Source organism: Schistocerca nitens, unplaced genomic scaffold (assembly GCF_023898315.1).
Source record: "Schistocerca nitens isolate TAMUIC-IGC-003100 unplaced genomic scaffold, iqSchNite1.1 HiC_scaffold_338, whole genome shotgun sequence".
NCBI classification, from domain to species: Eukaryota; Metazoa; Arthropoda; class Insecta; order Orthoptera; family Acrididae; genus Schistocerca; species Schistocerca nitens.
In genome coordinates, this window is record NW_026045872.1 from 3977081 (window position 1) to 4000019 (window position 22939).

General features: G+C 42.5%; 1 protein-coding gene across 1 annotated transcript; it reads left to right on the plus strand.

Annotated features, from left to right (window-relative positions):
* The first annotated feature begins 1840 nt into the window (after nt 1-1840).
* LOC126227749 (trichohyalin-like) lies at nt 1841-2320 on the plus strand. Its single transcript, XM_049942241.1, has one exon. It carries the CDS (start codon nt 1841-1843, stop codon nt 2318-2320), a length of 480 nt encoding a protein of 159 aa, XP_049798198.1.
* The last annotated feature ends 20619 nt before the right edge of the window (nt 2321-22939 follow it).

Sequence of the window (22939 nt, forward strand, 5' to 3'; positions counted from 1 at the left end):
TTTTCATGCCGCGAAAAAATAGGTTGAAAATGCTCACAAATTTGTGTTTTTACGTCGTTACAGACTTTTTGACATTTCGATTCGATTTTATGTAACTCAGTAGTCAAATCTTCACGTGTTTGTTCAAGCGTGGTGTGAAGATTTTGTTCCATTGCGTCTAACTGTTGCTGTGTTTGTCTCTGGTGTTGTTCCATTGTGTCTAACTTTTGAAGCTTTTCCTGAGTTTGTCCCATTTGTTGTATTAATTGTAATAACAATGCATTGGTGTCTGAAACATGTTCCTCAGTGCTTTTCGGCAGTGAATTTGCACCGGCAACATTCACATTTTGACAAGCGGAAAATGTGACTTGACTCATTTGAGAAAACGGTGAGAACCCAAAACCTGAGATCGTGTCGTGACATTTCGGCTTCCTGAGGCGAGCTATTGCCGACCGATCGATCGATAATGCTTCCCTCTTCACTAATTGTTTCACTGTCTACACCATTGTTTGCCGCCCGCTCCATTTCCCTATTCACAGTTACCAAATTACTACTTTGAACGTCTGTTAATTCATTACACAGTGGTGCTGGCAAGCTACGCTCGTCGTCACTATTATTTCTCAGTTTGCTTTGGAGCCTAGTGTTACGTTTTTCACACGCCATTATTGTCACAATATTTCACACGATAACACAGAAAAGCACAATTTGAAGAGCAAAAATAAGAGAACACATTAACATAACACTGAAAATAATATCTAGTTAATTGCAGCTGCGAAATACTTGGTGCAAATCTACATGCGTGCCACACTTGTTTTACTGTACAACAATGAAAGACTGCAACTACAAAGGAGATTCTCTCTACAATTACGCGCTAGCAATAAACAAAATCTACACTAATTACACAAACTACAAGAAAAAATCAGAAGATTCCAGTGAGGTATCCTAGGCTAAGGGTCGACATATGAAACGTCCCCTTAGAAAAATTTATACAATGACTGTGCTTAACCTGACACACAATATTTATAGCGCAACGCAATCTGACTTTCAAAATTCCCTACAAAAGAATGGCCCTGACTAACATTAAACTATACCTTTCACAAATCACTTACCTCACAAAAATCTTCGCTGCTCAAGCTACTGCAATACAGCGAGCGCCACTACTGCCAGCTAAATAAAAGATTCAAACTATGGAAGGCACTAACTACTGATAGGGATAGTTAGCAAATGAAAGATATTAATAGAGAACAAAGAATGTATTTACCTTGATATCATCATATATATAGCAGTTCATGACAAATTACAAAACTCCGCCATCTCTCTCCCCACATCCACCACTGCTGGCGGCTCACCTCCAACTGCCCAACGCTACGCGCTGTTCACAGCCAGCTGCCTAACACTACAATGGCGAGTATTACAACAATGAAAAGCAGCCACAGACTGCACACGGCACAGCCAGTGATTTTCATACAGAGGTGGCGTTACCAATAAAAAAACCTAAACAGCCTACTTACATTATGTTCAGTACTCATATGTATTGTATCAAATTTGGGATTAACTGAAAATACTACAGTACTGTTTGTTTAGTTTAGCGGTAATTAGGAGTGTTTTGGGTTACTAGAGGTTATTTTATATTACTTGCCTGTGCATTAAAAATAAACCAAACATGTCTACTGAAGATAAGCAGGTTTGTGAGGCAGTAGTTGAAAGGAAAGGGATAAGACAGGAAGACAGAGATGATTCAGGAATCAGTGATTATGGATTGTCATTAGAAAGCCCATTAGCACACTCAACTAGTTACCCTGAGTCACCGGGGCAAACGACGAGAGATAAGCCAGTTTCAGAGGGTGAGGATATACGGTCGATGTTAGCAGATTTGTTAAAGGAAATCAAGGCAACAAAAGTGAATGAAGAAATATTCCGCAAATCATTAGAGAAAGATTTACAAGAAACTAGAGATAGGGAAGAAATATTCCGCAAATCATTAGAGAAAGGTTTACAAGAAACTAGAGAATCATTAAAGAAAGATTTACAAGAAACTAGAGAAAGGGAAGAAATATTCTGCAAATCATTAGAGAAAGGTTTACAAGAAACTAGAGAATCATTAAAGAAAGATTTACAAGAAATTAGAGAAAGGGAAAAAATATTCCGCAAATCATTAAAGGAAGATTTACAAGAAACCAAAGAAAGCTTAGAAAAGTCATTTAAGGAAACTATAGCACCAGAGATCAAAACATCGCAAATGAAGATAGAATATAATCTGAAGAAGAAAATGCAGGAATTACAACAACGACTGAAGAGGGACATCAACGAGAGAGAGAGAGTAAGCTACAGAAGAGCATAGACCAAGTCCAGGGAGACGTGGAGAAGATGGAAGGAAAGTTAACAAAAAAGATAGAAGACGATACTGAAGAGACGAAAGCCGAATTGGGAGAAAGGATCACCGAAGTGGAAACAAATTGCAATCATCGAATCGCCGAGGTGACGCAGATGCAGAAACAATGCAATGATGCGGTTAAGGGGATAGGAGATAGGCAAAACCAAATGGCTGTCAATCTGAGAAATGCTATAGCCGTGCAACGAGAAGAGGATAACAAGAGGGTTGCAATGGTGGTCAGGCAATTACAACAGGGAGTGCAACAATTGGAGAGCAAGACAGAAGAAATTGATAGACGAATTAGCAATGCCACTTTAATCGTTGGGGAAGGTAGAGTCGTTACCTTGATGTGCAGTGATAATCGGTATGTCCAAAATAATACAGGGCAGAAGTTTAAACCTAAAGGAGGGTTGCAACCAATGATATTTATGAAATGGTTAAAAGGAGTTTTCCCAGCACATTTCAAGGACGCAGACAAGATTCAGTTTGCAATAGATAGGATGGAAGGTGAGGCCTTCACTTGGGGAGTCAGGAAGAAGGAAGAGACTACTAGTTATGATCAGTTTGAAGGGGAATTCTTGAAGAAATACTGGTCCAAAAGTCATCAGTGTGCAGGACCTACTACACCGCAAGTCACTTAATACATGGAGAGGAACGTTGAGAGAGTTTGCCGAACATTTGTGGGAATTGAACGAGACCCTGGAACAACCCCTGAGTGATGACGTAATGATATCAGCGATAAAAGGAAGATTGAGCCGGAGAATGCAAGAAACTGTATCCGGGAGCCTAATTAAAGATAGGGAGGCCTTGATGAAGATACTGGAACAGTTGGAATCTGTTCGATCACAGGAATACAATCAAGCTAATGATCAGAACCGAGAGGGAAGTAGTGACCAAAGGAATCATTTTAATAATTCGTCTGATTATAGAGGAAGAGGTGGTGGCCATAGGTATAGGAACCATGGTGGTGAACGGCAATGGAGAAATGATTGGAGAAGGAGTGAAGAACCAAGAGATCATGAGAGAGGAAGGGATAGGCGAATGAATGACACAGTGCATATAGAAGAGGCGGAGAGACCGGAAAACTGAATGACACTCCAGATGAGGTCCGGTCAGGAGTGAGAGCGACAAGAACCAGAATAAATCTACTAAGACATGTTTAGAACATTTAGTTGTTAAACGAACATTTGAAAAAGGGGAATGTTTATTTGCATTGTATTTTCTGATGTATTATAACTAGAACATATTTCATATCGACGATTACCTGAGAATGGGTGTAAAGCATGTAACAACTAATTTGTAATAAAATAACTCATATGTCATGTGTTCACGTAATAATTTTTGATTGTATGTTGTGTGTTCCATTCAATATGGACTATAGAGGATTATTGCTGCTTGATAAAAAATTGTTATTTGGACAATGCCATGTTTGTGAGATGTAATAACCTTTTGTAGAATATTATTGTGGAGGCAGCCCACTACCGGAGTCGAGGGATTATTTGGTGGATTGTAATTTCATTAATTATTTACACTATGTGTTTTGTTCAGATGTAATGATATCTAATTTCCTTGCCGATTCTTTTACGCCAGTGGCTCCAAAGAAGTTTTCGAGGGCGGGAATGTAATGGGTCTGTAGGCCCTTACTATAAATTTGCACTCGACACAGGTCGATAGGGCGAACAATCGATAGTGTCGTGTTGCGAGAGCGAGTGTGGAGTTGAATCAGTGTCATGTTGCGGGTAGAGGTGTGTGGAGACCAGTTGTTGTAATGCAAGGCTTTAACGACAAAGGGAGTTGCCATCGCCGTGCTTAAACCCCTTTGTACTAGAAATAATACCGGGAAAGCGAAGAAGTATAATTACGGAAGTGGTCAGTGACATTTCTAGTGCCGATATTTTGGTTTCGCGTCTACCGCGCCGGCATCACCTTGGATTGCAATGTTGGATTGCAGTGTTGGATGCAGTGATGGATTAGCGTGTGACGATAATAGAAAATGAAGAAGCCTGTGCTGAGATTAGCCGTAATTAGATATGTATGACGAAGGCAGTGGCTGTCTCCTCCTTTTTGTGTTTTTGAGACGAATATAGGTTCGTGATTAGTGAAACTGTGTTGGTGTTTTTCTTGTTACCGGACATTTCATTATTACAGTATTGAGAAGGACGAACTGGAAAGTAACAACTTCCGTAGCAGTCAGTTCCGATTGCCAGCCCCATTACGTACACGGTCACATTAAAAATAACTATTGGGCTGCTATTCGATCAGATCAGGTCGGGATAAATAAACGGAGGTGTTACACATTCTAGGATGCTCTAAAAATGTTCATTGTAGCAGAACCGATATAAAATCAGGAACCAGATACAGTAGCTCGTGTTCTGGTGGAAAGAATAATTATGAGATCTGGGATACGCTCAGTAATACTCAGTGACAATTGTAGTAATTTTTTGAGTGGCACACTAAATAGAGTGTGCAGATTGTTAAGGACTGGTAGGGTACAGACATCCTGATACCATATGCAGTGTAACGGAGCTTTGGAAAGGTCACACAGAACTATAACAGAATTCTTGAGACACTATATCAATTGGGCTCAATGAAACTGGGACGGACAGATTCCATTCACAGTATTCGTGTACAATCTCACGTCCCATATAGCCACGAATTACACGACCATGTATATTGCATAGAGATCCCACTGGCGTTACTTATAATTACGATGATTATGTAGTCGAGTTAAAAGCGAAAATGAGAGAGATGCACCAATGTGACCGATGTTATAATAAACCATGTAAGGAGAAGAACAAGGAATACCGCGATAGAGAACAGAATCCGAAAAATTTTAAAACAGGTGATCAAGCCTTCATGTACGATGGAAACATTAGAAGGGGCAGAAGCCTTAAGATAGGCACGCAGTGGCGAGCCCTATACAATGTAGTAACCACAAACGGCCCAAATGTGGTCATTCGTGTAAATACAAACAAATTTTTAACTGCGCTCGCCAGTAGGTTAAAGGAGTTCTACTGAAACATAACTTTTTCTTGAATTTCAGGTGAGGAAACTGACGGGAGTGTTGGACCTGGTGAGCTATATTGCCACAGTGTAGACTCTAGGACGATTTCAAGATTCTGGCATAGAGAAGTTTCCTTCATTGCCGGGCTTATATTATGACAGTATTGGCAAGCTATAAATATACAGTGTGATGTGGAAAATCGTCAGTTATATTTATCTGGGAGAACTTCACGGAAAATCTGATGAGACAGACAGACTAGTACACTTATCGATTGGATACTGTACAGCAAGTTTAAAAAGTTTGGGAATAAGTGATCAATAATGTACCGCTGTACAGCAAACCTTAGAATGACATGTCAAAAAGATCCAAAATTAGCGAAGTCTAATTGGACAATTAACCCGACACGAGGCACGTAGGAAATGAAGTGTCTTAAATTTTGTGGGTGAAATTAGTAAAATATAGTTTGGGTCATTAGATAACTCACATTCCAGACCAAAGATGGATGTAATTGAAAATTAAAACAGGCCATGCTTAAGTTGACTAATGTTCAAGTAGCAGTAGTTCAAAAATGGTTCAAATGGCTCTGAGCACTATGGGACTTAACATCTATGGTCATCAGTCCCCTAGAACTTAGAACTACTTAAACCTAACTAACCTAAGGACATCACACAACACCCAGTCATCACGAGGCAGAGAAAATCCCTGACCCCGCCGGGAATCGAGTAACAGTAGTAAAAGCGACTTTGACAAGTTTCAATCCTACAGTAGCTAGCCTTGCATGTAACGAGGAAATGATTGTTAAAACATGGAAAAGCTCCATAATTACATAAATAAATATTCTAATAGTACTTATCAAAACAAACAATATTTAGCTTTGATCACTACTGTTAATGAACATTTAATACAGTTTGTATTGATTTACAGTGAGTTGGAAAGGGTATATGAGATGCTAATTTCTACCATAGTAAATCCTCAGAGAGGAATACCGGAACCTCACATAATTAATCCGGGGCAAATAGGTACTTGCATTTAATGCGGGAAGATATTTAAGGCAAGAAGTTCACATCTGCACTCATAGATCAAAGTGGGTACCAGTTGTTTAGCATAATTGATGCTGATAGGTTTATGTCTGCCCATATTCAAAATTATGTACTGAATGTGCTATGAGTAAAAACAAACGGTTTAATCTGTACACAGTATTATCCCTACCTTCTGAAGTTGATGAAAGTCAAGGTTTATTTATGTACATACAGCCAGAAAAAGATTATTTGCTACCCGATGAATCCTAGCGGCACTATGCAGAACTGAGTAACGAACAACTGTTGTGTAAAGAGAGATCGCGTTCGCAAAATTTGTAAACAAAAGTTTATTTTAATGTCCACATTTGATCACGAAACATGTGAAGAATGAATGTTGCAACCTGTAAGGGAAATTCCCAAAGACTGCATCAAAAAGATAGTATTCGGACGCCATTCAGTCAGGATCAATGGTTATTCGTTGCTTCAAAAGAGGACCGCTCGACAGTTTTGTGTCAGGACAGCAAGTCAACAACAGATGTACTGGTCAAAGTCATGGGGGAACTAACATTTTATGGAAAAGGGTATGGGACACAGGAGTTCATACAGTCCGAACAAATAATAAGAATTAATGTGAGCAGTGAAGACAAAGTGCCAGCTCTAAACTTGGAGATTGATTGCTGTATTATTGAGCCGTGGTAAATATTGCTGTTTTGAAGAGCGCGCCACAGCGCGTAGTGTGAAGCAGTCGCCCTCCGTTTCTGGCAGTGCGCCGCTGTGGCAATCGCAGCTTTGGTGTCTCCCTGTGGTCGAAAAGGGGAAAGGTTGCCTGTTCACGTGCATTTAAGGGGCGCCATGAGCTAGTCAGTTTGTCAGTTCAAGATCAGTCTGGGTGAGTCCGGAGTCACTCTGGGGGTCAGTCTCTCGTCCCCAGCTTGCGAGTCTGTCTTTCGCCCGAATTTGTGGGGCAGTGAGAGAACTCAGCGAGTGGTCGCCCGGTCCGGGACTTAGTTCCTGCGTCTGAGTCTGCGCGTTTTGCCTCCAGTCTGCTCGAGCTGCTCAGGCAACGGTCATTGGCGGTTGGATCGATCGGTTGGTCGGTCGCGCACTGAAACACAAGATTACTTGCCCGCCTTGAGCGTCGGCGCATGTGAGGTCGCCACGTGAGTCCAATGGGCCGCGCCGTATAGCGAGGTGTAGTGGCTTCGCGGCCGACACGAGAGCAACAGGAGTCAACCCACGACATGGGTCTGGCCGGTGCGAGCTGCGACGCCGTGAGACGGGAGATCGGCGCGCCTTCCTGCGTCCGTTGAAGCGGCTGGCAGCGGACGGTTCGGGAGAGCGTTCTGGGGGTGCTGTGCCAGGTCTTCGCCAGAAATCCCAGTTTATTAAAAGTTAAGTGATTGGAGATATGTGGTTTCATTTACTTGTTAAATTCTACTTGTTTTCTTGGTGAGGTCACCAGCCGCTTTGTTTTGGGGTCGTCCCACCATTCTTCTCCGTTTGCCCACCAGCGGGAAGGTGGTTATTTATGAGTTGGGTGGTCCGTTTTTCCCTTGTGGAGTAGGAGCGGGTTAGAGCAACCTGCGGTTCGGGTTGTTCAGTAATCTCCCTATCAATCTGCTGTACGTTAATAGCTGCCTCTGTCATGTCTGTCGGATTCGGTGTGTTAATGAATTTATTGCTTAAAGTGTAACGGCCTAATTCCTTAAATATGTTTTTATCTTGCCTATCATCTTGAGAGGCGGTATATGTGTACTGTAGAGCATGTTTGGACAACCTTGTATAATTTTATGTAAGCGTGCATTTCATGGGCTTTTATTTAAATGGTCATTTTAGTCTATAAAGTTGCCACCCTTCCACCGTAAGACTTTTCAGAGAGTTAAAATCAAGTTGCACCTTCGGTGGCAAGCTAATCTTTTAATTTTAGTGTTTTTTGCCATTTCCATCCCTCCTACGGGGTGCATAGTTTGTGTGCTTGTGTATTGTTAAAACTTTTACTTTAAGGTAAACTGGTGTGTTGCAGATTTGCACCTTGGTAGTCTTTCAGATGTTGTAGTGAGCGGTCGTGACTACGGCTGTGTCAAAAGGGAGCGGCAAGGTTCTCAGCCCGAAAGCTCATACACTAAAAAATTTGTTTCTTTCTGCCTCTGAATAAATTGTAACTGGATATTTAGAGGTGTTTTCCGCTTATAATTTTAACTCTGCTTCTAAAAAAACCTTTAGAAACAAAATTGCCATTTGTTAAAGACAATTTCATTTTGATTTCATCAGTTACTCGCTGGCAACTACTTCCACGCTCACATAGTGTGATTAAACGTGTTAATGTTCTTGATGAATCACAAGTAAATAAAGTAAATTTTTAAGAATATTTTTTTTTTGAAACTAAATTCACGGTTCAATTATAAATAAGGAAAAGAGGAACATTTGTGAGTAACAGTTAAATATGCCGTTGAAACATGTAATAGAACTTTTAGATGACCTTAAAGTAGTAGGCAATAAAATAACAGAAATAGAAGAAGAAATAGATTTCAAAGATCGGCATAGTTCCTCAGAAATAACTTGGTGTCATTATTAGTTCTGATCTTACCTAGGAGTTATAATATTTCAGATAATGGTTATATGTTGTTTGTGCAGATACAGCAAATTGTTTTAGAGGCCTTATGTACATGTGGAAAGGCATGAGCGATGACAGTTGTGGCAGAGTGTGTGTGACATCGTCCATAGCAAACACATGTGAAGGGTCGTAAATGAGAAGCATTCGTAGTAGACGGCCCTCTTCGGTGAAGCAGTAGAAATAGTGAACAGCCTGATGAAGGCTCTGTTATGCAGAGATCAAAGATGGTGCAAGGCACTGCAAAAGTCCCTTAGTACGTAAGAAATCATTGTTGTGAGTCAAATAAGTAAAATTTTGTAAGATTGTGTGTTCTCTTTAGTATTGTAATGATGATATGGAATTTGCTGTATTAATATGGTTATATATAAGTGATGTGAAGAAAAATGAGCAAATAAATATGGGTGGGTATATGTAACGTAAAAATGAAAGGAAAGTATTTCATTTGTGTTGTGTATTTGTATCTGTAATGTAAAAAAGGAACAGTGAATAAGCCAATGCATGTCTTCATGAAAAATGAACCAATTTTTTACAATGATGCTTCTATGCTTATTTATCTATCTGTATGTAAGTGTAGTGAAAAATGAAACAGTGTTTCATGTTGGTGTTTACATTGAAACGTCCCCTTAGAAAATTTTTATAAATGACAGTGCTGGAAAACCTCTAAGTTATTTGATTTTCAAACGGCTGAGCAAAACTGAACGTACTCAGACATTTCTCTCTTTACTTAATCTGATCATCACTAAGCTGACACACATTATTTTTTTAGCGCAATGCAATCTGTCTTTCATTAATCCCTACAAAAGAATGGCCCTGACTAACAATAAACTGTACCTTTCATGAATCACTTACCTCATAAAAATCTTCCTTACTCAAACTACTGCAGCACAGGGTGCGCCAATACTGTCAGCTGAATAAAAGATTCTAATTACTGAAGGCACTAGCTACTGATAGGCATAGTTAGCAAATGAAAGGTTTTGATACAGAACAAACAATGTATTTACCTTAATAATGTTCAAAAGTCATCATATATATATGATATCCACTATTACAAATTTACTCTTTCTGATGGGCACACGTCCAGATCGTCCGCTCTCAAAATTCTGCCATCTCTCTCCCCACATCCACCACTGCTGGCGGCTCACCTCCAACTGCGCAACGCTACGCGCTGTTCACATCCAGCTGCCCAACACTACAATAGCAAATATTCCAACAATGCAAACCAGCACAGCACAGTCAGTGATTTTCATACAGACCACTACGTGGCGTTACCAACATAAAAACCTAAACAGCGTACTTACAACATGTGTGCAAACTTTACAAACTGCAAAATGTAAAGAGAACTAGAGTCATTAACCAAGAACGTCTACAGTGTCATTTCTAGAGCTAAGATGTTTTAATTACAACAGAAACTAGCTAAGAAATTTGTTGCTAAATAATTGTCAACGAATTTTTCACATGGGGGGAGATGTCATACATTGAAGACTTAATGACTTGTATATTGTAACGCTTGAGGCTTTTGGCAGCCATCAAGGGCACTCAAAAATAGGATATTGGAGACACAGTGCAGAGATCAGGCAGAAGTGGTAGCGTTTAGGTTACCGGAGCTAAACAGCAACACTAGAGCCCTGTAAACTGCAGACGCTCTGGGCAGCTGTCCCAGGTGAGAAGTTTCACTTCTCAGAATCAACTAGTAACTCCATCCACCGCCTAGACGCTGTTATAAGGATTGAGGCCGGGGCCAAGTGATGTGGAACACTGTTGGTGCTTGCCATAATAGGAGTGGCAGTGTAGTTTAGCTTTGATCTATAAGCTGTTGCTACCAAACAGAGTCTGTTAATGTAAAGGCCATAAGCATGCCTAACTACCGAGTAGGAGAAGAGGGGGTATCTAAATGTAGTTGACCAGAGGCGCCCTGGAGCTGCAGAGCCACTAGTCAGATTGGCCGAAGCTTGTTAAGTGCTAGTGGATCTGTGGGTGGACTATAGGCAGGGAGAAATAGTGTGACGCCAAGATTCTTTAAACACCCATGTTTTTGTATTCAGAGAAGTTCTCAGTCAGATCGTTGAGGCACCGACTCCGAACTACTCATGGTCAATCTGGGCAAGCTCCAACGTGTCTGTTTTTACCACTTGGAGTGCTTCTCTCAGGTTTTTAGTTAACCTGTTGCTAGCATCCACTACTTCCGTTAGCGCCCATCCCCATGAAATCAGACACTGACCTCTGCTGTGCTACCAGTTGCCTCCTTCGCTTTTTCTGATGTCTCGAATTTGCCATCAGTGTAGTAGTTAGTCTGATTGCTAATAAATAGTGTTCATCAGGCCCGCGAATTCTATGAGTCTCTTGCTGCAACCATCCTGTCGAGTTCCAGAATCTGTGCCTCTCGTAAGTGCTCTGTGAGAGTGTTTGGCGCTGAGCCAAGCCATCAGCCTCCCTTGAATGGAAATGTGTATTTATGCATTTGCTCCTCACTGCTTGGAAACTGCAGACCTACCTCAATCCCCTGTCTTCCCTCTACCCTGTGTTAGGATTTGACAACTGAAATACTGAATTTCGCATGGACATCTCAACTTCTTGTTCTTTCCCTAAAAAACAAAAAAAAAAACAAAAAAAACCTTATTAGTCATAACAATGTTAATAATCCTTGTTGTCAAACTTCATATTTCAGTTGTTTGCATTCCTTAACATAATCAGTAAATCAAATCAAACATTTTATAGTGAAATAGTTAAATAATTAAACTGAAGTACTGCGTTATACAGTTTGAAATAGAAAATTATTCTAAAGTTTTTTTTGGCTATTGATGATCACCAAATTTCCCATGATTATACCTATAGCTGAAGTTCAGCCTAGGAACCTACAGATCCAAAATATGGCCCTGTAACAACGGCAACACTTAGCGTTCGTTAAAGACGGAAGGTTAACACTGTCACACGTGAGGAGTGAAGGACATTGGTTGTTGCCTCAGTAAAGGAATCATCACAGAGTTTGACTGAGGTGATTTAGGGATGCACGTAAAATATACATCTGAATACTAGCAGACTGTTTCAGTCCTGTTTATCCTGGACACGACTCCAGCTGCACCAGATCTAGTCAAATGAAAACAAAATAAATGGACAAAAAGTAAGCACTGCTCATTATTTCAAAATTAATCGCCATAACTGTCAGTGCATTTATCCAACTTTGAGACAAAATGGGTAGTGCCCTCACGGAAAAATATTTGCCATGAGCTACGGAAACATGGTTGTACTCTGGGTGCACCTCTTCATTCAAAGCAAATCAGCGTCGCTAATGTCTTTCTTCAGGACTCCAAAAATATGTAAATCACATGGGGAGATGTCAAAGAACTTTGTAGCAACTGAAGCCCACAATTAAATCCAAACACCCAGGAATGTTGGCGGATGGCATCATTCTTTTGCAGGAAAATGCCCACCCACATGTTGTCAAGGTTGTTTCGACTGTGTTACAGCCCTTGTACATCCTCCATACAGTCTTTGTTTACCCTCTGTTATTTCCATATTTTTGGAGCCATGAAGAAACACATTCGCGAATGAGATTTTCACTCTGCAGCGGAGTGTGCGCTGATCTGAAACTTTGCTGGCAGATTAAAATTGTTTGCCGGACCGAGACTCGAACTCGGGAGCTTTGCCTTTCGCGGGCAAGTGCTCTACCAGCCGAGCTTCCAAAGCACGACTCACGACCCATCCTCCAGCATCAGTTCTCCCAGGATCTCTTCTCCTACCTTCCAAACAGAAGCCTGCAAGGTTCGCAGAAGAGCTTCTTTGAAGTTTGGAAGGTATGAGACGAGGTACTGGCAGAACTGAAGCTGTGAGGACGGGTCGGGTGTCGTGGTTGGGTAGCTCGATTGGTAGAGCTCTATTTGCTTCGGACGAAAAGGTGCACGCTTGGGTACAATCATGGTTCCGTAGGCAACCCCAAACATTTTTTCATGAAGACACTGGCAGTTTGACTCATAGTGGGACAAATGTTTTAATAGTTACGGCGACTGCTTTTTAAATAATAAACAATTTACGTACTTTTTTTCCAACTACCTCCTTTCCATTTGGCTGCGTCTTTTACGAGGGGTGTTCAGTAAGCAAAGCCATATATTTTTCTCTGAAAGCAGGTAGATTTTGTTCATGATTATAATACACCATTTTTCCCCTATAAAACCCTCTTTTTCAAAATGATCTCCTTTCAATGCGACAGCCGTACGCAACTTTACTGGGTGGTCCTATATCGCCCCCACCCCCTATGGTACTACTCTATTGATCGACGTCGGAGCCAACGCCTTGTTGCACCAATAACCTCCACATCATCCATGTTCTGCTTCCTGCAGACTGCATCCTTCATTGGGCCAGGCAGATGGAAGTCTGGATGTGCGCCATGCAGGCTGTAGGGTGGTTGAGGAACGAGGGGGACACACACCTTTGAGAACCCTAACTGGTGGACGAGCGTGTCAGCAGTACCAACAGACACGTCCAGTTGTGCAGTGTTCGATTCTGATCCGTCGATCACTTCAAACGAGTGTCCGCACGTTCCAACATTGCTGGAGTCGCAGCTGTGTGTGGCTGGCCGGAACGCGGGAAATCGGACAGGGTTGTGCTACCTTGTTGCGACGATGACAGAGGCCTCACTCAACAACTTACTGTGTTTTTGTTCACTGGCAGGTCACTGTAGACGTTCTGCAAGCGCTCTTGAACATCTGCGATGCTCTGATTTTCCTCCAAAGGAAACTCAACTACAGCTCCCTGTTTGGAACACACTTCCATTACAGACCCAACTTTGAAGACTTCATAGAGCACCGCCGCCTATCGGAACTTCAGGAAACTGTAGGGACTGAAGCGGGAATATTCCATGACGTCCTACAACAAATTCAGCATTTTTTTTCAACCGAAACTGACCCAGAAAAAAAATGTGTTAGATTATTTATTGAACGCCTCCCGTTCCATTCATTAGAACAGGGCTTCCCAACCTGTTCAGCTGGCGGACCCCTTCTTCAGTCGAAAATCCATGGCGGACCCCTAGTCAGTCAAGAGCGCAGTAACTTTAAATTTCAGAGCGAAACCCATGGGAACTGAAAGCTTCTTAATTCAAGTGCCATGTTCTCAATGACCCCCCCCCCCCCCCCCGCTCCGAAGTATCAATAGTCTTTCGTTTAGAGATGAATGAAAACAACTTGAAATTAACGATCCAATTTGAATTCCCACTGTATCCAGACACTTACTAGTGGATTTACTCACTTTGTTCAAAACACTATAGCCTGATTAAAATTACTTGGTAATTCAAATTTCACACGATGGAGCTGACTTCCTCCAAGAGCAATCAACGTCACGTCCAAACTGTTCGCTGTTGACAAGCTGCCGCTTATGGTCTGTTCACTTCCACTATTTGGCTACTGCTGTGTATGGGGCATGCATATTTCGTAACAGGTGTGTGTGTGTGTGTGTGTGTGTGTGTGTGTGTGTGTGTGTGGTTTTTCGTGAAATCCGAAGAAAAATGTTCAAATGTATGTAAAGTCTTCCTTTGGTCGTCCTCCCTCCTCATTCATTTCAACTGGAAACTACCCTTACTGTGAAGGCGATAGAGAAACTGCACCCTTCTTCAATGGTCCTGATTTCAGCCAGCGATCCATGTTAGAAGTAATAAACTGGTCAAAAATCGAATTATGAAATAGGTAGTGCACTGACAAAGCAAGTTAACATTTAATGATGCCTGGGGCCGCATACGTGCCAGCGACCTCTGTAATTGGTCGACAAAGCTCGCTCCGCGCATGCGTAAAAGGTTTCAGCGCATCTAGCGCCGTGAGCCTGGGCACAAATGACCCCCGTATTGTTGCTAAACAGTCGATCAGAGAAGCCGCATTCTCCGGCACTAAACTGTGTATGCGTTCTCACTTACGAACCGCAAATGCTGCTTGGGGATACGACCTGAAGTAAAAGTACAGATGTTTTTCACACGAAAAAAAAATAGTGATGAATTTGATTTTCACATTTTTATTCAATAATTTTACTCATTATTTTACACGATTGGGCGAAAGGTGGCCGAGGACCCCCTAGAAAGAGCCGGCTACCCCTAAGGGGTCCGCGGACCACAGGTTGGGAAGCCCTGCATTAGAAAATCGAGGTCAAAGACGATTTTATCATTTCGGAGTTTCAGAATACCTGTCAGTCCCCTCGGAGACATTATCCAAAGTTATAGCATGATACGTGAGACCAGATAAGCCAAATTTATCACCGTACTAGAACAATAGGGGTTCGCTTTCCTCACAGACGAGCTCATTCCGTTTGAAGATGTACGATGACGCAGTCCGCTTAGGCGAGAAAATAACTGTCTGGCAAAGAACAAAGGACGCGACGCAGGCCGGACGGCTGCGGAAGCATTGTGCGCCGTGCAATTTGTAGCCGCGAGGAGATTAGAGCGCCTGGGAATGGTGCATTAGGGGCCCTTACCCCTTTCTCATTTACGAGAGCACGGAGACGGATTACTGCAGCCTCAACTTTATCTCGCGTGCGGGCCGGGGTCGAGTTAAATTAGAGGCGACGCCCCAGGAATGGAGACGAGGGACGGCACTGCACCGCGTCCTGCCGAGAGCTCGCCTCCATCTTGTCTGCCAGTCCTGTCACACGAGTTGGGCGCTTCAAGTATCTTTCTAATTATTGTCGCAAGAGAACTTGATTCACCGTACGAGACGCTTCTTAATAAGTAACAGCCACTTGACTAATAGAAAACAGTAATGACCAGGTTGGGATTCCTCAGTTGTAACAACCCTACGCCACTGTGGCAGTCGATAAGACAAGGTTAGACCGATTACAGCGCTCAGAGAAGCATTTAAGCAACCGTTCTTCCCGCTATCCGTGCACAAATGGAAGAGGAAGAAGCCTTAGTATGTGGTAGAATGAGAAAGTCTCTCTGCCATGCTCTTCATAGTGGTCTGAAAAGTACGGGTGTACAGGTGTTACAGGGGGCACAGATTCTCAGTAAATAACTCATCAACGTTCCTGGGGCTCTAGTGTGCAATCGTGATACTTACACCTCGCTTACTGCATGTAAACATTGCAATATGCATAAATAATCGCGTAACTAGTGACAGAGAGGATGCATATAACAGTACATGTTGTGACCCAGCCCCTTTAGGACTGTTTGTGTGAAATTACAAATTGCAACGCTATCTTGTGGCGAGTTGTAGCGTTATAATCCTTGAAGATTAACAGCAGCCATGTACTGTTTGTCTATCTCCACAACGCGTCTCAAAGGTTCAAACCTCGATCATCAGGTGGATTTACATTTGTTAGTATGACATTTGTGTGTGTTGTGTTACGATTTTTTTAAGGAACTTGTGGCACTGTCTAGTGGAGAAACAAAACACTATTTCAGAATATGGTTTTGAGTTTCTTTTGACAAAAAATTAAACTTATATGTAACGGTAAATATAAATTAAGTAAAATACAGTATCTCCAGTAGTCACAGGTTCCTTTTTCTGTCATAACACATCACATGTACACTGTCATCATCATCATCATTTAAGCCTGATTATGCCTTTCAGCGTTCAGTCTAGAGCGTAGCCCCCTTATAAAATTCCTCCATGATCCCCTATTCAGTGCTAATATTGGTGCCTTTTCTGATGTTAAACCTATTACTTCAAAATCATTCTTAACCGAATCCAGGTACCTTCTCCTTGGTCTATCCCGACTCCTCCTACCCTCAACTGCTGAACCCATGAGTCAGTTGGGTAGCCTTGCTTTTCCCATGCGTGTAACATGATCCCACCATCTACACTGTCATATACTCTAAATAAATACGGCGTCTGGAAACTATTTGGTGCAAGGTCGTGTAGCAGAAGAGAAAACATTATCAAAAAAGTACAAAGAATATACATGGTAACAACATTGTTAAAGAATAAATTTTAAAGGATTTGGTGGTGTTTGTTTTGAGGTGTCGATTACACGCGTTGAAATAAATACTTCAGGTGGTATATAAATCCGATTTTGACATACTCGTTTATACAATCAGGTGAAATGTTACAAACTTTAAATAAAAAAATAATATTGGCTACAGTGGTAAAATTATACACAAATAACAATTTTTGATTGGGATTCATAAATACGAAAGGCTGGAGGTGGAGGGAGAGGAAGAGAAAGAGAAAGTGAGAGGGAAAGAGAGGGTGGAAAGAGTGATTTATGAGAGAAAACTTTACAAAGCAAGGGGTCTGAAGATAAATCTGTTACATGTAATAACTGCCTAAAGGATGGGGTAATACACTGGTTAATGCTTTAAAATACACTCCTGGAAATGGAAAAAAGAACACATTGACACCGGTGTGTCAGACCCACCATACTTGCTCCGGACACTGCGAGAGGGCTGTACAAGCAATGATCACACGCACGGCACAGCGGACACACCAGGAACCGCGGTGTTGGCCGTCGAATGGCGCTAGCTGCGCAGCATTTGTGCACCGCCGCCGTCAGTGTCAGCCAGTTTGCCGTGGCATAAGGAGCTCCATCGCAGTCTTTAACACTGGTAGCATGCCGTGACAGCGTGGACGTGAACCGTATGTGCAGTTGACGGACTTTGAGCGAGGGCGTATAGTGGGCATGCGGGAGGCCGGGTGGACGTACCGCCGAATTGCTCAACACGTGGGGCGTGAGGTCTCCACAGTACATCGATGTTGTCGCCAGTGGTCGGCGGAAGGTGCACGTGCCCGTCGACCTGGGACCGGACCGCAGCGACGCACGGATGCACGCCAAGACCGTAGGATCCTACGCAGTGCCGTAGGGGACCGCACCGCCACTTCCCAGCAAATTAGGGACACTGTTGCTCCTGGGGTATCGGCGAGGACCATTCGCAACCGTTTCCATGAAGCTGGGCTACGGTCCCGCACACCGTTAGGCCGTCTTCCACTCACGCCCCAACATCGTGCAGCCCGCCTCCAGTGGTGTCGCGACAGGCGTGAATGGAGGGACGAATGGAGACGTGTCGTCTTCAGCGATGAGAGTCGCTTCTGCCTTGGTGCCAATGATGGTCGTATGCGTGTTTGGCGCCGTGCAGGTGAGCGCCACAATCAGGACTGCATACGACCGAGGCACACAGGGCCAACACCCGGCATCATGGTGTGGGGAGCGATCTCCTACACTGGCCGTACACCACTGGTGATCGTCGAGGGGACACTGAATAGTGCACGGTACATCCAAACCGTCATCGAACCCATCGTTCTACCATTCCTAGACCGGCAAGGGAACTTGCTGTTCCAACAGGACAATGCACGTCCGCATGTACCCCGTGCCACCCAACGTGCTCTAGAAGGTGTAAGTCAACTACCCTGGCCAGCAAGATCTCCGGATCTGTCCCCCATTGAGCATGTTTGGGACTGGATGAAGCGTCGTCTCGCGCGGTCTGCACGTCCAGCACGAACGCTGGTCCAACTGAGGCGCCAGGTGGAAATGGCATGGCAAGCCGTTCCACAGGACTACATCCAGCATCTCTACGATCGTCTCCATGGGAGAATAGCAGCCTGCATTGCTGCGAAAGGTGGATATACACTGTACTAGTGCCGACATTGTGCATGCTCTGTTGCCTGTGTCTATGTGCCTGTGGTTCTGTCAGTGTGATCATGTGATGTATCTGACCCCAGGAATGTGTCAATAAAGTTTCCCCTTCCTGGGACAATGAATTCACGGTGTTCTTATTTCAATTTCCAGGAGTGTGTGCAGATGGATGTACAATTTGTGCCAGTAATTGATGTACATATAGTTTCAAGCTGACAAGGGGTACAAGGTGTTGGTGTGATGATATATCTGTAAATGAGGTCAATCTCTTGCACACTAGGCGGCTGTCATGGTAATTGTGTGTGTGTGTGTGTGTGTGTATTGCAATTGTAATGGCATAGGCAGTTGCTGAAAACAGAGATGATACTATTACAAATATTGTCATTTAAGATGTTCTCAGGTTGTTTAGTTTGGTGTTTGGATATTTGCAGTGTTTCAAGGATATCTAGTTTTCTGCCTTTTGGTTGGATGTGTGGGATGGCAATACTTGTGTTGTTAATATGGTGTTTTGTTTCATGCAGGTGGGTGGCTATTGCTGATGTGTGGTATTTCTTGTTTTTTAGTGCTGCCATGTGTTCTTTGAATCTAATTTCAAATGATCTGCCTATCTGGTCTATGTAGAAGGAGGCACAGTCCAAACATTCAATTTTGGACACATCTGCATGATGAAGTGGGTTTCGTGTGCTGATGTTGTGGGGTAACATCTGTCAAATCTTGTTGTCTGTGGCAAAAGATATGCTTATGCCTTTTCGTTTGAAGACATTTTCAATGTGATATGAAGTGTTACCTAGAAAGGGGACTGTATGGAAGATATTATTTTGTTTTAGTTTTTGTGTTGTGATTGCTTTGCCGTTACTGAGTGTTTTAGGGTGTCTCCTATGGAGCTGTTTGTTTTATTATTCCAATCTCTTGATCACATTTGTTTTCAGAGAGTGGTAGTTGGATAGCTCTATTGATCTTGTACCAGAATTCTGCCAGTTTGTGGGCTGTGGGGTGACAAGAGGAGTTGTGGATTGTAGAATGTGTTGTGGTAGGCTTCCAATAAATAATTGGTTCAACTCACTGATGACATCTTTAGTGCCTTTGATTAAAATGATGGTATCATCTAAAATAGTTCAAATGGCGCTGAGCACTATGGGACTTAACATCTATGGTCATCAGTCCCCTAGAACTTAGAACTACTTAAACCTAACTAACCTAAGGACTTCACACAACACCCAGTCATCACGAGGCAGAGAAAATCCCTGACCCCGCCGGGAATCGAACCCGGGAACGATGGTATCATCTACATATTTGTAGTAGTAGATGATATTTTTGAGGAGGTGGTTGCTGGAATTCAGGATTTTGTCTTCTAAGTTGCTTTTAAATATTTCAGCTAGCAACCCAGAAAGATTCGAGCCCATTGCAAGACCACCTGTTTGTTTGCAGATTTTACTTTTAAATTTAAAATAGTTGTGTGAAAGAGCGAATTCAAGCAGCTCCATTAGTTCTGTAATTGGAATTGAATGGAATTTTATTGTGCTTTTGTGGGTTGGCATTTATTATCTGTAGTGTGGGATCTATTGGCACAGAGGAATAAAGGTTTCGTATGTCAAATGAGGCAAGTGTGACTCCATCAGGTACTTCTATGTTTCTGGCATGTTGTGCAAATTCTGTTGTGTTTTAAGTGTTCTCTCATTATTGAATGTGTATGCTTCTTTGAGAATTCTGAAGAGCATTTTGTCGAGTTTGAATGTTGGACTTTTCCTACAGTTCACTACAGGCCTGATGGGGGGGGGGGGGGGGGGGGGAGTCCCATTTTTGTGTATCTTTGGTTGTGATCTAAGGCAAGGTGCTGCTGGGCTCATTGTTACAATATTTCTTGCTTCTTCAACGGTGAGTAGAAACTTGATGTTGTTTGAAATGTGTTTAATCTTTTTTTTGTATTCTGGCTGTTGGATCTTTATGTATTTCTGTTGTTGGTTTGGAAGAAATCTAAAGTTTTTCCTGTGTATGTTGCGCTATTCATTACAACAGTTGTGTTACCCTCGTTAGCTTTTACAATTATTGTGCTGCGCGGGATTAGCCGAGCGGTCTTAGGCGCTGCAGTCATGGCCTGTGGGGCTGATCGCGGCGGAGGTTCGAGTCCTCCCTCGGGCATGGGTGTGTGTGTTTGTCCTTAGGATAATTTAGGATAACTAGTGTGTAAGCTTAGGGCCTGATGACCTCAGCAGTTAAGTCCCATAAGATTTCACACACGTTTCAACAGTTATTGAATTATTCATGTTTAATTTAGTCAATGGTATGTGTTAGGGCTTCTTCTCTTTTTCTTGTATGCTGGGAATGGTTTTGCAATTTCCTTCACAATAATTTAGTTAATTTTGTGGCAGTATGCTGTTCTGTCACTTTGCTTCTTAATGGCGATGGTTGAGATCTGTGTGGCATTAGTTATGAGCTTTCCTTGGTTCTTCATGGCAGTCCTCTGCCGCACACTGCAGGGCCAATGAGGACGCTCCTGCATCGTTTTCGTTGGGAAATGTTTGATCGTACACCACACAGTCCGGACTTGGCTCCCTCTGATTTTCATCTCTGCTCAAATGAACCGCTGGCTATGAAGACAACATTTTGGTACAAACAACGAGCGAAACGTTGGCTACGAAGACGACATTATAGCAAAGATAATGAGCTTCAGTCAAGTGTAGAAAGTTGTCGGAAAGCACAGAAGACTGCCTTCTATGATGAGGGTAATGGGTAATATGGAGTTGGTACAATGCTACGACAGATGTTGGACGTCGGACGGCGACAATGTTAGAGGCAACCAAGCGACGCCAGGCATCCTTTACGAACAGTTATACCCGTGACAGATGGCAGGTTGTAGGCACACTGCACAGTTTGTATGCAGTATCTGCTACCTACAGTCTAGGTAACTGCTCCGCATGAAAGTGTGATGGGCCAAGTTCCTATTTCGCTCCTAAAATATCTTTCTACGCTTAGAAACATTCATTGTTTAGGCTGTGAAGCCTTTCCAAACAGAGTTCTTGTATAAAAAGTTCTCAGTTTACTTGTTGCGTCAAGTTCAGTTAAAGTCCCAAACTTTCAATGACTGGCTGCATTATCGACATCAGAGGCTTTGTCTGAAAATCAAGAAATCGTCGATGTTTGTGCTTTTAATACACAGAGGACGGCATCTGACTGGCTGGATCACGTCATGGTATCACGAAAATGGTGAATAATGAGGTGCCACCCGTCCATACATTATGCTTCTCTATCTACCGTCGGCTGCAGCACCGTCACTCGTATCGGGCGGTAAACTAAGAGAAGTCTCCCCCTCTGCTCTGTATTTATGAAGTGGATGCTTCCATGCATTCCTAAGTTAATAGCCGTATCTGTAATAGTTGTTTTCACATACCCTATTTCAAACTGCTTCTCCGGGCACAGAGTCCCAACAGTTCGATACGTGAGTAAGAATTCTCGTTGTTCAATCAAACTCTTGTATTTGTGTATTAGGTTGTACTCGGCCACCGCTAATTTTTGAAAATTCCTCTATTTTAGAGATGCTGATGATCGTCTAAGCAGTCTGCTACAGCCCCAATAGACTGTCTCGTGTAAATGCTGCCACACTCGCAATGAATGTTTTAAATCTCTGGTACTTCAGGCAGAGATTAGAGGGTCGTAACATTTCTTTGATTTTCCTGGGTGGCCTGATTCCCTACCTGTTTCGGATTTTGGCTATCTTGTTGCACCGCAGAATAGATGCCACGCTATGTGATGGTCGTCCTTTCTCCGTTGAACGCCATCCCAGGACCAGCGAATTCAATGAAAAAAGACACCTATCATCACCAGGGAGCTTGTGATGCCACTACCCGCATTTACTGTATTATTATTAGACCATGAGGCATCGGACTTCCTGAAAGCGGTTCTCGCGTGTAATAGGTTTGAACAGACACCCTATGGTGATCTAACTACAACACGGAATTTGTGGAATAAATAATGATAATGGCGCGTAACAAACTTATTTTTACGTCTATATTTGATTATTAGTAGCACTGATAACCTCTTTGAAGTGACTGAACAGGGAGCGCTTATTTCTGTATGTTTGATATTGCCTAACAGGAGGACATTATTCATTTAAAACAATACCACAGCCTGAAATCGTTTCACAATACATAAACACACATGATAAACACTTGAAATTGTTTTAGGTTAATGTAAACTACACAAATTGTAATTACTGAATTTAATGTTATTGAGATTGCATTGTGCTGAAGGAACAAAAAGTGTCCTGTGGTGGCAGCAATTTCCTTGAATGCTTAATTAAAGAACAATATAGATCTGCTTGTCAATATAGTTACTGAAAACACTAATTGTGAATCACGTTGCTCGGACGGAACCGAGTAATTTTTGACTATCACAATGTACTGAAAAGCCAC

What these genes read in the sequence shown, in the direction of transcription:
- LOC126227749 (XM_049942241.1), top strand. Translation starts at nt 1,841, where the DNA reads ATGTTAGCAGATTTGTTAAAGGAAATCAAGGCAACAAAAGTGAATGAA.